We start from the raw sequence: 14,280 nt of genomic DNA, 5'->3' as shown, positions 1-14,280 counted from the left end.
CTTATCCATCTCCCTCTGCTTCTATCCCGTGCTTGAGCTCTCATGCTTCTTTTTTTTTTTTTAAAAGATTGATTGATTGATTGATTGGAGAGAGTGCACAAGCATGAGCTGGGGGTAAACGGGGGAGTAAGCTGGAGAAGGAGAGAAAGAAGCAGACTCCCCGCTGAGTGTGGAGCCCCAGGCAGATCTTGATCTCAAGACCCTGAGATCATGACCTGAGCCCAAATCAAGAGTCGGAAGTTTAATTGACTGAGCCATCCAGGCACCTCTAAAAAGAGTTAATCTTAAAAGTTTTCATCACAAGATAAAAATATATATGGTGGGATGCCTGGCTGGCTTAGTTAGAAGAGCATGCGACGCTTAATCTCAGGATTGTCAGTTCAAGCCCCACGTTGGGTGTAGAGATTCCTTACAAATAAAAAAATCTTATTGTTGGGGGCAGCCCCGGTGGCACAGCGGTTTAGCGCCGCCTGCAGCCGGGAGTGTGATCCTGGAGACCCGGAATCGAGTCCCACGTCCGGCTCCCTGCACGGAGCCTGCTTCTCCTGCTGCCTGTGTCTCTGCCTTTTTCTCTCTCTGTGTCTCTATGAATAAATAAATTTTTAAAAAATCTTATTGTTGTATGGCAACAGATGTTAGCTAGACGTATTGTGGTGATCATTTTGCAATATACACAAATAATGCTTCATTATGTTGTCCACCTGAAATGTTAGATGTCAATTACACCTCCATTAAAAAATAATAAACATTATCATGTCTTTCAAAAAAAGAAAAAAGACAACCTTCTTGAGTAGATTTGTATTTTGGCATCTATCACAGGGTATCATAGCTAATACTACTTGGTTCTCTATTACTGCAAAACAAGGCACCCAAAACCTAGTGATTTAAAACAATGATATATTGTTCTCATAATCCTGTGGGTTTGTCCATCTGAGTGATTCTTCTGCTGGATTCATCTCGGATCCCTCATGTGTCTGCAGTCATCTGACAATCCTACTCAGGTCCAAGATAACTTTGGTCACATGTTTGGAATGCTAGCATTGGCAAGGCATTTCAGTTTTCCCCACAGGGCCCTTCATCCTCCAGTAAACTAGACTGGATTCTTCACAACAAGAAGATTTCATAGTTTCAAGTGGACAAATCCCAATAGGAGGCACTTTTTAAGTGTCCATATTGCAGGGGTCTTGCTTGTTAACGTCCCATTGGCCCAAACAAGTCATATGACCAAACTGAGAGAAGCAGAGAAAGGTCCATAGTGAGGCACAAATACCAGAAGGTTGATTTATCATAAAAACGGACCACACCCACTCTAAATTGAAGAATTTACAATATTAATAGCATTCCCAATACTTAGTACTTGCCTGATGTTCACAGTTCACAATTCACATCTAGGCAGCAGTACTATCCAGGGAGAATTTTATAAATTCTAGACGTTTCGGGAGTGCTAGTGAAAAAGAGCCTGAGGATGCACATTTGAAATGTATATCGTTTTATTATAAATTATGTACCTTGTACTTTTCCTTTAATACTGTAGTTTGACCATTCGGTTGATTTTTATAAAAATATCTGGTGCGAGTAGGTTGTATTATCCATGAATTTTCTTTAGTAGTAAAATTACAAAACACTTGTTAGGTAAGCAGTGGTGGGGTCCCATAGCTTGCGAAACTGACTTCAGTTTAAGGACCAGCCTTCAGTTATTTTCAAACGCTGCTGGCCAGACGGTCACTAAATCATTTGTTTCCATAGTTATTGGTAATTTGTATCTCTGCACGAGACTGTGGGACAAAGCACGGCGTGGGGGATGGGGGGGGGGTCTCTGTGGCCTCAGGCAGCAGCGTAAAAATCACCAAACTTCACACTTTACTTTGCCAGCCCCACCACTTGCCCAAGCCCCCCGCACTGTCTCAGGCACTCTCGTTGGCGCGGCGAGTTTACTTCTAGATTATGGTTCGGAGCGTGAACGTGTTGCGGAATACACGGGGCTCCTTTCTAGCTCGAGGGTGTGTCACAGAACAGATGGTGCAGTTCCCGGGCCCAGCAGCTGCAAGGGACCCGGCTGCGCTCGGCACACAGTAGGCGCACCATAAACGTTGATTGACGGAGTTTATTGCGGCGGTTGCCACGAAGCCATCCCTTCACCAGGCGGTACCCTTATCTCTCTCATGCCCACACCCCTACCCCGGAGGCGGTGAGCCCGGAGCAGATGGCGACTCGCGGGTGCCAGGTGTGCACGTACCGCGCGGTCCTGGGCACCGGGTTCGTTGGGCCCGGCCGCCGCCCGCCCCGCCCCTCCCAGGAGCTCCCCCCTCGCCGAGGGCGCCCCCCGAGCTGTAGGGCCGCGGCCGGGTCCCGGGAGGGGAGGGATGCGAGCAAGGAGACCCCGCCCCGCCCCGCGTCCCTTGGCTGCCCACGCGGCCTCGGTGCCCCCCCTTGTCCCTCCCTCTCGTGTCTGACGTTCGCCTCGCTTGCCTCTGCCCACTCCCCAGCGGCTTCCCCTCCCTGGCAGCCGCGCCCGCCCTCGCACAACCTCCAACAGCAGGTCAACTGGTTTGCTAACGTTGGCTGGGGGTTGCTGTGGTTTAAGCGTTTTTCCAGAAGTGAAATCAGCCGCCTTCCCCACCAGGCTCCAGCCGTAATCGCTCCGACTCGGCGGTTGGGGGTGGGGTCCCGTGGGTGCGCTCCCGTTCGCAGCGCTCGCTGGGCCCCGGGGGCGCCGGGGTAGGTGCCCCCGCGCCCCAGACGCTTCGCGCTCGGGCCTGGCCACCGCGGGGGCCCGCGGCAAGTCCGAGACCCACGAATCCAAAGGGGACACGGCGAGCCGAAGCCCTACCGCTTCCCGGGGACCGCGCCTGGGGCGCAGCGTCCCCCGGTCCTCTGCCGGCCAGAGGCTCCCTCGTCTCGGACCCGGCACCGGGTCTCAGTCACGGGGGCGTCGGGTGCACCCCTCGGCGAGGCCGCTCCGCCGGGCATCCCGGCGCCTCTGCGACTCCCGCAGCCCCTCCCCGTGTCTGCGCCCTGGCGAGGGGCGAGGGGCGAGGGGGCTCAGGCACTCCGGCCCCTCCGAACCCCTAGGGAGGGGACGCTCGAGGACTCGGGTGCAACCAAGGGCAGCCGCCGCCCGCCGCCCTCTGGCGTTGTCCTCGCCGCGCTCGGCCTCCGAAGGCCGGGGCGGCCGCAGCTCCGCAGGCGCTCGGGGTGCCCGCGCGGGTCCGACGTCGCCTGCGAGCCGGCCGGGGGCTCCGGGCAGAGGGCGCGCGGGCGGGCCGAGCGCAGGCCGCGGGCACGCGAGGGAGGGGGCCCCGCGGCGCTCAGTTCCGGTCAGTGGCGGAACCGGGCACCACCGCCGGGAGCCGCGCTGGCTCGGGGGCGGGGGCGGGGCGCGCTGGGGACGCTCCCCTCCCCCGCGGCAACTTCAAAGGGGCGCCAGGAGCCAGCGCGCCGTGGAGCGCGCGGGGAAGAGGGGCACGTCCTCCCGGGGGCAGCGTGTGCGCGGGGGACCGGAGGCGGGGTCCTCCCGGGGGCAGCGTGCACGCGGGGGGGGGGGGGCGGCGGGGTCCTCCGGGGGCAGCGTGTGCACGCGGGGGGGGGAGGCGGGGTCCTCCGGGGGCAGCGTGTGCACGCGGGGGGGGGAGGCGGGGTCCTCCGGGGGCAGCGTGTGCACGCGGGGGGGGGAGGCGGGGTCCTCCGGGGGCAGCGTGTGCGCGGGGGGACAGACCGGGTCCTCCTGGGGGCAGCGTGTGCACGCGGGGGGGGGGAGGCGGGGTCCTACGGGGGCAGCGTGTGCGCGGGGGGGGGGGGGAGGCGCGGGTCCTCCCGGGGGCAGCGTGTGCGCGCGCGGGGGGGCGGGGGGGATCCTCCTGGGGGCAGCGTGTGCGCGGGGGACTGGAGGCGGGGTCCTCCGGGGGCAGCGAGTGCGCGGGGTTGGGGGGAGAGGCGGGGTCCTCCGGGGGCAGCGTGTGCGCGCGCGGGGGGAGGCGGGGGGTCCTCCTGGGCGCAGCGTGCGCGCGCGGGGGGTGGGGCCCTTCCCGGGGGCAGCGTGTGCGCGCGCGCGGGGGGGCGGCGGGGTCTTCCCAGGGGCAGCGCGAGCGCGCGTGGGGGTGGGGCCCTTCCCGGGGCAGCGTGTGCGCGCGCGGGGGGCGCGGGGACGTCTTTCCGGGGCGGCGTGTGCGCTCTAGGAGCGGGGGCGGGGGCGGGGGTGCGCGGGCGCGCGTCTGCAGCTCCTTCCCTGGTCGTAAAACCTCGACGGAAGACGGGTGTTAAAATGCTGCTGACAGGATCGCCTGAAACATGTTTACAGTAGGAAAGACTTTCCTCCGCAAGCACCGCCTGAGTCGATCCCGACTTATTTCCTCCCCGTAACTGTGACCGAAAGGCGAGGCGCGGCGGCGGCAGGAGGCTGAGCACCGTTCACCGTGGCCGCGTCCTCGCCGAGCTCAGCGCCCGGGCAGTGCCCAGCCTGCGCCACCGAGCGAGGCGTCCCGGCCCAGGGAAACTTTTTTTTTTTTTTTCTTTAAGGAGGAGCGGCGGCCTCTGCTCATCCTTAAGTAAGGCGCGCCGGTTCCTCCAAAGCCGCGAGCGGCCGGCTGGGGACTCCGTGCCGGCTCGTGCCCGCTGCAGCAAGACGATACGGACGTGGTAATTGATCACGTCCCGGGTTCGGGGACTGTGTCCAACCGGGAGGCCAACCTCGGCTTCCCCGGCCTCTGCGAGCAAGGACAAGGGAACAGGAGGCGGTGGTTGGCTGCCTTTAGTTTTGATTTATGGGGGGGGGGGGGGGATCATCAGAATTCGCCGACACACCCTATTAACCGCTGATCGTTTAAACTGCTGCCTAAGAAAGGCAGAGTCGTGGAGGTTGATAGGGGTTCGGGAGGAGGAGGGGAAGAAGAAAGAAGCCTGACCATCCCCACGTTTTTCCCACGTCTGGGCGCGCGCAGGGAGGCTCGGCGCTGCCACCTGGCGGCTGCTGCTCCGCAGACCGGGAGCCCGCGGGCGGCGGAGCAAGCCCAGACTCCCCGGGGGTGTGGGGGTGTGGGGGTGTGGGGCTGTGCAGGGCCTGGGCCTCGGGACGAGGAGAGGCTCGAATGCAAGCTTCAGATCTACGTGACCCAGGCAAAAATTCGTCGTCTCGTGGGAAATTGGGAAGGAAAGCAAAAGGGGGATGGTAATGCCATAAAGTGGTTACTTTTAATCTCACCAGGCGCTAGCTACCCGATGGTTGGGAGGGGAGATAAAGTGGTCAAAATCATTAGAGATTCTTACCCTTCAGCTTCTTCTAAGAGTAAAAATAAATCACGATTTCATTTTGCACCAGACTCCCTATTTTGGTATTTTGAAAATAAGAGTCACTGACATATGTTATTTTTTCAATGTAAACCCTGAAAAGAGTAAGTCCAGTCCTAATAAAACGTGGGCCCAAAAGGATGAGTGGAAGTTGTATTTGCCAACTTGAGAAGTAAATCAGCCTCCTTTGGAGGGTTCTTTTCCCTCAAGTGTGGAACTGAAAACCCTGGGCCTTTCAGTTGACAAAGTCCAATGACATCAAGTTTCCCAGGGCTGCTTCTAAACTAACACAGGAGGGGAGGGGAGGGGAGGGGAGCGGAGGAGGGTGTCCCCACCCCCTCTGTTTCATTTGAACTGAATACTTGTCAGGTTAGACCAGCTCCCACAGTCATGGTTTCTATAGCCAAGGCAAGGCAAAATCTTGCAAATCAGTGCAAATCCAAGAGATTTGTTAAACTAATTTCCCTTCGGCGCCCTGCCCCCACACTATAGGAATATATTCAGCAGTGGGAGAGAATCTGACTTCCATCTATACCCCATACCGTTCTATGGATGTGAGATTTTATGTTGTACAGGTGTGAGAGCAGAAGAAATGAGTTAGCAGATACTACATTACATCTCAAACAGAATTCCATTATTTTATAGAAAAGAAGATCATTTACCTTAATTCAAAATTGGAAATGTCTAACAGCAGTACCAATGAAGACAATTGTTTATTATTCTATAACAGGATTTTTTTTTTTGCAAAATTATCTTGATTTTCTGTTAATATGGCTTAAAGAGTAGCATTAAGAATTACTTCATGTACTGAAAAGCCAGCAGAGGGAACACTGAGTACTGATTTAGTAGAGGCCACCAAATATCTGGTATTTGGGGGAAAAATGTCAGTAATGGGGAACTGGTTACAAAGCATATGAATTTAGGTATTAAGAACACAGAAATCTTTTCCCATTGCTTGGTTTTCAGAGGCCCAAAACATTCCAGCATGCACATGTTTACTGGGTTGGTGAGAAAGGTGACTTTAAAAAAAGCTAAATGTCTTACATTTGAAAAGAAATACTCACATGGAAGAACAAATGTACTTTAGAAGTCTGAGCGTTCATATATACCATTATCACATTATAAAGTCAATGGAAATGACTAATACCGTATTTCTTCAGTTCTGAGAACTCCTTTTCACTTCCAACATCTGTGAAATAAACAGGGGCAGGTTGATGTCTCTTTGGCAGTTATCTTTCCTTACTTGCATGGGACGATGGTGTATCTTTTTTTTTTTTTAAGATTTTATTTATTTATTTATTCATGAGAAACACAGAAGGACAGAGAGAGGCAGAGACACAGGCAGAGAGAGAAGCAGGCTCCATGCAGGGAGCCTGACGTGGGACTTGATCCCGAGTCTCCAGGATCAGGCCCTGGACTGAAGGCGGCGCTAAACTGCTGAGCCACTGGGGCTGCCCATGATGGTGTATCTTAAAATCCACTGGATTTGTTAAAATCCAAAAACACATCTTGTAATATGTAATAGATCAGTGGCTTTTTTATTTTTATTTTTATTTATTATTATTATTTTTTTTTAGTATCTACTTTGGAAAAAAACCTATGTGCAGGGTGCCTGGCTGGTTCAGTCAGTGGACCCTGAGACACTTGACCTTGGGGTTGTGAGTTTGGGCCCCACATTGAGTGTAAAGATAACTTAAGAATAAAAATCTTAAAAATAAATAAATAACCTGTGTGCTTTAAAGATAAACAAAATTACTAGGGCTACTTTGATTAAATCCCACTTTTCCCCATCATTTTCAGCGGTGAAAGCAGGACTGGTTCTAGAAATGTCATCAATTATGTTGATAGTCACCCTGACCGAATTTTCACAAACTAGCTACATTCTCAAATCATGAGTTGGTACAAATCTCAAAATATAGTATTTATTCTTTTTTTTTAATTCGAGTGAAGATACTGATTTTATAAATAATAGGCCTCTTAGAGTAATTTTTGATGTCAGAGTATAACATTTAGGGTTGTTCAGGTGTTTTGGTGTGCATACCAAAGAAAATAAAACACATGATGACACACCCAACTTTGTTACATGCAAAAAAAAAGATGCCTGTGGGTTTTTGTTTGTTTCAGATTTGTTCCCCCTTCTAAAAGAAAAAGTATATAACTTGGGTAGCTAATGGTCAAAGATTACTTGCTTTTACTCACAACATTCTTGCTTGTGATTGATCCTTACAGATCCAGTCAGATGTCTCCAAAGGGTGTTCTTTCCAGTAAAATTCTAAATCTGACAACCTGGGCCTCTGGCCAGCCTACATACTTTAAAAGTTTGACAAGATAAATAGAAATCTGCTGCCTAGCACTAGTTTGATCTGAATCAAAAGCTTACTTAATTATGTTGGGTTGGCCCTACCTAACCACCACCTATCCCTGGCCTATAGAAAAACAGTTTATTATTACGGCATTAAAAAAGACGAATTTTTACCAAAACTCTAATTTTCACACTTTGGAATGGAGGTAATTTTTGTGGCCAAATAAACATGTATCTGATTACCTATGTACCTGTTCTCTGCCAGAATCTCCACAACACTCTTGACAAAGTTCCTTTCGTTTAAAATCATTAAGACCACAGGATTGCCACTGTCGTCCTTGGACAGTTCACATCATGTGATTCGTGATTACTTTTGAAATGGCTCAGTCAGTAGAGCGAGCTACTCTTGATCTCAGGGTCCTGAGTTCAAGCCCCACCACAGTGGGCATGGAGCCTATTGAAAAAAAGAAAAAATTCAGTGACCATCCCCAACTTTGATCTCTTGGACGACAACATGCTGCTACTACTAGAAGGAGTGTCTCTGGCATTTGAATTACCAACAGAGGGATAAGAGCATTCACTGAGGGCTTATTATGCATCAAACTCCTGGAACCCTCAAGACAACCCTATATAAGGTAGCTCCTAGTGTTCCCATATCACAGATGAGGAAAACTGAGACTTAACCATCTCTACAGAGTACAAAAACAGTAGGAGGGACTGACATCCAGGTCTAATATAAATCCAAGGGCTCCAGTGTCTTCTGCTACCAGTTACACCATGTCCTTTCCCTTAGCTCAATTTGATTCAAGTAACATATAAGTAACATCGGAGGAATACATAGGAGAAAATATACGGAAAATAAAGGGAAAGTAAGAAGGGTTGAGGGGTGGGGAGAAAGTGCAGCACTTTAATTTTGACAAATACGGGAAACGAGTATTTAGAAAGTAGAAAAACGATCCCGATCCTTTACTCGTGGACATTACCGTCCAATACAAAAACCCTGTGGAAATTCTCCCCTTGAGTTAAGTATGGAATACTGCATAATGTGTTCCAACGGAAAGCTCCCCTGTTTGGGCTACCCAGGATTTATAGGGGAGTTTAAATCATTAAGTAACCATAGTTAACCCCTGCTTGGTTAAGAGAGCAAGCAATTACTGCAAAAAATTCCTCTTCTCTGCCTTCCACAAACAGCACACACACAAAAAAATTGCTCTGAAGGGATCTACACAATACATCAACATCTGTGCTGTACCTAGAGCTGTTAAAATAATTGTGATGACAGGTGTCTAGGTACCACTTTCTTAATGGTTTTCAATATCCATTGATTTATTGTTGTGGCTTTCCTTCGCCCCTTTTACATCCTTGGCTTTATGAAGGATCCGAGGAACAGATTTTGCACTAGAGGCTGATTCTTTATTCCAGTACTGAAAAGAACTAATAAAAATAATCACTTGGCTTTTAAGCAGAAAGCTTCCATTTACAGTATTTCACCCTTACCCCCCTCCCCACTTCCAAGCCCCTTGTTATCTAACATAATGGTTAGAATACATTTCCGTCTCTCCCCTTAATAATTTCATGCATTAACATCCTCTTTACACACCGCACACACACACACGCACACACACGCACGCACACACACACACACAGAGCAAAAGGAAAAAAAGGCAGCAGAAATCTCAGCTGTACTTCTAGCCCTTTTAAAAAGTTTGCTCTCTAAATTGGAATGAGGTCAGATTTGGAGCTTCTCATTGCACGCGGAGATTATTATTGCATCGGGTTCCAAGCCAATGGGAAGGCCGGGGGCGGGGCTTGGCACGAGGAAGCGTTAGTTACAGCGGCTGATTGGCCGTGGCCAAGACTGTGAAAGGATAAAGAGGCGCGAGGCGGAATTGGGGTCTGCTCTAAGCTGCAGCAAGAGAAACTGTGTGAGGGGAAGAGGCCTGCTTCGCTCCCGGGTCTCTAGTTCTTGCACGCTCTTTAAGAGTCTGCATTAGAGGAACTCTGCCATCACCAGCTCCCTTCTTGCAGAAGGGAGGGGGGAACATACATTTATTCATGCCAGTCTGTTGCACGAAGGCTTTTTGGCTTCCTACCTTGCAACAAAATAATTGCACAAACTCCTTAGCGCCGATTCCGCCCACAGAGAGTCCTGGAGCCAGAGTCTTTTTTGATTTGCATTGTAGGGAAGGGACTAAGTGATAGAGACTATGTCGCTTTCCTGAGCTCCCGAGAGCGCTCGTGAACTGGAACCAACTGCTTCAGGGGAAGAGAGAGAGAGAGAGAAAGAGAGAGAGAGAGAGAGAGAGGGAAAAAAAAAAAAAAAAAGACTTGCCTGGGAGGCGGCGAGAAACTTGCATTGGAAGCTTCGGCAGCCAGCGTTCAAGAAACTCCTCCACTTAGCACGGTCTCCAGACTCGGAGCCGAGGGACGGCGCAAACTGCGGCGCGGTGAGAGCGAGAGAGCGAGAGCGAGAGCGAGCAGCAGAGGGAGGGAGAGCAGAGCCTCTCCAGCCTGGGAACTATAACTCCTCTGCAGGAGGCAGCGCGCTCCTTCCCCGCATCTCCTGGGGACACTTCTCCCCGCGCCCGGCGCCGGCCCGGCCAGGAGCGGAGGGGCCCGCACGGCCGCCGCGCGCGTCCTCCCGCTCGGCGTGTGCTGCGCCCGGGGAGCCGGGAGGGCCCGGCGATCGCGCCGCGGCCGCCGCGAGGGTGTGAGCGCGCGTGGGCGCCCGCCGAGCCGGGGCCATGGTGCAGCAAACCAACAACGCCGAGAACACGGAAGCGCTGCTGGCCGGCGAGAGCTCGGACTCGGGCGCCGGCCTGGAGCTGGGCATCGCGTCCTCCCCCACGCCCGGCTCCACCGCCTCCACGGGCGGCAAGGCCGACGACCCGAGCTGGTGCAAGACGCCGAGCGGCCACATCAAGCGGCCCATGAACGCCTTCATGGTGTGGTCGCAGATCGAGCGGCGCAAGATCATGGAGCAGTCGCCCGACATGCACAACGCCGAGATCTCCAAGCGGCTGGGCAAGCGCTGGAAGCTGCTCAAGGACAGCGACAAGATCCCGTTCATCCGGGAGGCGGAGCGGCTGCGCCTCAAGCACATGGCTGACTACCCCGACTACAAGTACCGGCCGAGGAAGAAGGTGAAGTCCGGCAACGCCAACGCGGGCGCGGGCGCGGCGGCCGCCGCCGCCTCCAAGCCCGGGGAGAAGGGCGACAAGGTCGGGGGCGGCGGCGGCGGCGGCAGCGGCGGCGGCGGCGGCGCGGGGGGAGGAGGCGGCGGCGCGAGCGGCGGCGGCGCCAACTCCAAACCCGCGCAGAAAAAGAGCTGCGGCTCCAAGGCGGCGGGCGGCGCGGGCGGCGGGGGCGGCAAGCCGCACGCCAAGCTCGTCTTGGCGGGCGGGAAGGCGGCGGCCGCGGGCGCCGCGGCGTCCTCGTCGTTCGCGGCCGAGCAGCAGGCGGGGGCCGCGGCCCTGCTGCCCCTGGGCGCCGCCGCCGCCGCCGCCGCCGACCACCACTCGCTGTACAAGGCGCGGACTCCCAGCGCGGCGGCCGCGGCCTCGGCCTCCACCTCCGCCGCCGCCGCCGCCGCCCCGGCCGGCCTCGCGGCGCCCGGCAAGCACCTGGCCGACAAGAAGGTGAAGCGCGTGTACCTGTTCGGCGGCCTGGGCGCCGCGTCCCCGTCGCCCGTGGGCGGCGTGGGCGCGGGAGCGGGCGCGGGCGCGGGCGCCGACCCCAGCGACCCCCTGGGCCTGTACGAGGAGGGGGCCGCGGGCTGCTCGCCCGACGCGCCGAGCCTGAGCGGCCGCAGCAGCGCCGCCTCGTCGCCCGCCGCCGGCCGCTCGCCCGCCGACCACCGCAGCTACGCCAGCCTGCGCGCCGCCTCGCCCGCCCCGTCCAGCGCGCCCTCGCACGCGTCCTCGTCCCACTCGTCCTCGTCCTCGTCCTCGGGCTCCTCGTCCTCCGACGACGAGTTCGAAGACGACCTGCTCGACCTGAACCCCAGCTCGAACTTTGAGAGCATGTCCCTGGGCAGTTTCAGCTCGTCGTCGGCGCTGGACCGGGACCTGGACTTTAACTTCGAGCCCGGCTCCGGCTCGCACTTCGAGTTCCCGGACTACTGCACGCCCGAGGTGAGCGAGATGATCTCGGGAGACTGGCTCGAGTCCAGCATCTCCAACCTGGTCTTCACCTACTGACGGGCGCGCGCGCGCGGGCCGGGGGCCGGGGGCCGCGGGCCGGGGGGCGGGGGGCGGGCGAGGAGGAGGAAGGAGGAGAAAAATTAAGAAGAGCGCGAGACAAGTGGACACAGGACGAGTTGGAAGAGAAAAAGGGAACGGGAAAAAATTAAAAAGGAAAAGGAAAAAAAAAAAAAGAGAGAGAGAGAAAAGTGAGCAGGGCCGGCGCGGCCGCCCGAGAGCGGAGCGCGGCGGCGTTTCGGGGACCCGCGCTCCCATCCCCCACCCGCCCGGCCGCCGGGGCGCGGGGGGAGGGGGGCGACCTTTTATTGTTGTTCGTGATGTCGTTGTTGATGGCAAAAAAGCTACTCGGAGTTTCCTCCCCTTGGCCCGAAGAGACCCCCCCGCCCCCCCGACTCCCCACTTCCAGCGACCTTCCGGACTTGTCTGCTGCACCCCCAGCAAGAAGCCGACTCGGTCGTCCTTTTTTTTTTCTAGAGACTGAAGGAATCTCGCCCCTTTCTCATCGCCCCCAGTCCCCCACCCCCCACTTTGCTGTTTTTTTATTTTATCTCATTTCTTGGCCAAGAGAGGAGGGAAAAAAAAAAAAAGAAAAGAAAAGAGCCCCAGCGCGCCCCCGCCGGCCCCCCCCTCCCCGTGAAGAAGACCCGAGGCTCCGGGCGTGGAGTTGGACCCGCGGCGGATACGGGGCGGGGGGGGGGGGGGGGTCCGCGCGGGCCGGAGCGCCGGGCCCGAGACTCCACGCTGGCGGGTTCCCGTTTTGGTTTTTTTTTTTTTTTTTTTTTTTTTTTCTTTTTTTGCTCCTGTTTCCCTTTCTTTTTTTTTCTCCCCCCCTCTTTCTTTCCTCCTTCCTTTTTTGATTTTTCCTTGCCCCCGCCCGCAGCCGGAGGAGGAGGAGGAGGAGGAGGAGGAGGAGATGCGGGGCGCCCGGAGAGCCCCCGGCGGGGAGCCCGGCGAGGGGCGCGCGCGGGGCGGGGCGGGGCGCAGGGGGCAGGGCGGGGGGCGGCGGAGGAACTGGGACGGATTTGCACGTTCTGGGGCAGGTGGCGCGTCCCGCCGGCCCCCGCCCCGCCCCGGCCCGGCCCGGCCCGGCCCGCCCCGCCCCGCGCGTCCCCGACATCCGAGCGGTGGGACGCGGCCCGCGGGGGCGCAGAAGCGCGGACTGGGCTGTGGCCGCGGCGCCCGGGGGCGGGTCGGGCCGGGTCGGGCCGGGCCGGGCCGGGGCGGGGAGAGAGGTTTCGGGCGGTGGGGGGGGAAAAAAGAGGTTTTTTTTCTTCTCTTAAAATCGGAATCGTGATGGTGTTGGATTATTTCACTGGTGGGGTTAATATAGCATGTTATCCTGTCTATCTTTTAAAGATTTCTGTATAAGACTGTTGAGCAGTTTTTAAAATAGTGTAGGATAATATAAAAAAGCAGATAGATGGCGCTATGTTTGATTCCTACAACAAAATTATCACCAGCTTTTTTTCATTCTTAACTCTTTAAAGGATTCAAACGCAACTCAAATCTGTGCTGGACTTTAAGAAAAAAAAAAAACCACAATTCAGGACCAAATTTTTTCTCAGTGTGTATGTGTTTATTCCTTATAGGTGTAAATGAGAAGACGTGTTTTTTTCCCTCACCGATGCTTCATCCTCGTATTTTTTTTTCCTTGTAAATGTAATCAGATGCCATTTTATATGTGGACGTATTTATACTGGCCAAACATTTGTTTTTTCTTATTTTGTCCCTTTTTTATTTTAACCTTTCGTTGGCTTTCTTTTCTTTTTTACTTCCTTTATTTCTTCCTTCCTTTTTTTTTTCTTTTTTTTCTTCTTTTTTTTCTTTCTTGCTTTCTTTTTCTTTCTTTTTTTCTTTTTTTTTTTTTTTTTTTGGTAGTTTGTTGTTACCCACGCCATTTTACGTCTCCTTCACTGAAGGGCTAGAGTTTTAACTTTTAATTTTTTATATTTAAATGTAGACTTTTGACACTTTTAAAAAACAAAAAAAGACAAGAGAGATGAAAACGTTTGATTATTTTCTCAGTGTATTTTTGTAAAAAATATATAAAGGGGGTGTTAATCGGTGTAAATCGCTGTTTGGATTTCCTGATTTTATAATAGGGCGGCTGGTTAATATCTCACACAGTTTAAAGAATCAGCCCCTAATTTCTCCATGTTTACACTTCAATCTGCAGGCTTCTTAAAGTGACAGTATCCCTTAAACCTGCCACCAGTGTCCACCTTCAACCCCAGTCTTACAAAAAAAGGGGAGGAGAATTAGCCAAACACTGTACGCTTTTAAGAAAAGACAAAATTTTTAAGTAAAATACCGTTCTGTCCAGAGGCTTTAAAACTGGTGCATTTACAGCAAAAAGGGATCCTGTAGCTTTAACTTGTAAACCACATCTTTTTTGCACTTTTTTTATAAGCAAAAACGTGCCGTTTAAACCACTGGATCTATCTAAATGCCGATTTGAGTTCGCGACACTATGTACTGCGTTTTTCATTCTTG

General features: G+C 54.0%; 1 protein-coding gene across 1 annotated transcript; it reads left to right on the top strand.

Annotated features, from left to right (window-relative positions):
- The first annotated feature begins 9,449 nt into the window (after positions 1-9,449).
- Positions 9,450-12,000, top strand: SOX4 (SRY-box transcription factor 4). The gene has a single exon (XM_072814195.1). The coding sequence runs from the start codon at positions 10,330-10,332 to the stop codon at positions 11,782-11,784; it is 1,455 nt and encodes a 484-aa protein (XP_072670296.1). The 5' UTR covers positions 9,450-10,329; the 3' UTR covers positions 11,785-12,000.
- The last annotated feature ends 2,280 nt before the right edge of the window (positions 12,001-14,280 follow it).

This window comes from Canis lupus, chromosome 37, assembly GCF_048164855.1.
Source record: "Canis lupus baileyi chromosome 37, mCanLup2.hap1, whole genome shotgun sequence".
Classification (NCBI taxonomy): Eukaryota; Metazoa; Chordata; class Mammalia; order Carnivora; family Canidae; genus Canis; species Canis lupus.
The sequence above is the reverse complement of the archived record's forward strand: the minus strand, read 5'-3'. Positions and strand labels throughout refer to the sequence as shown.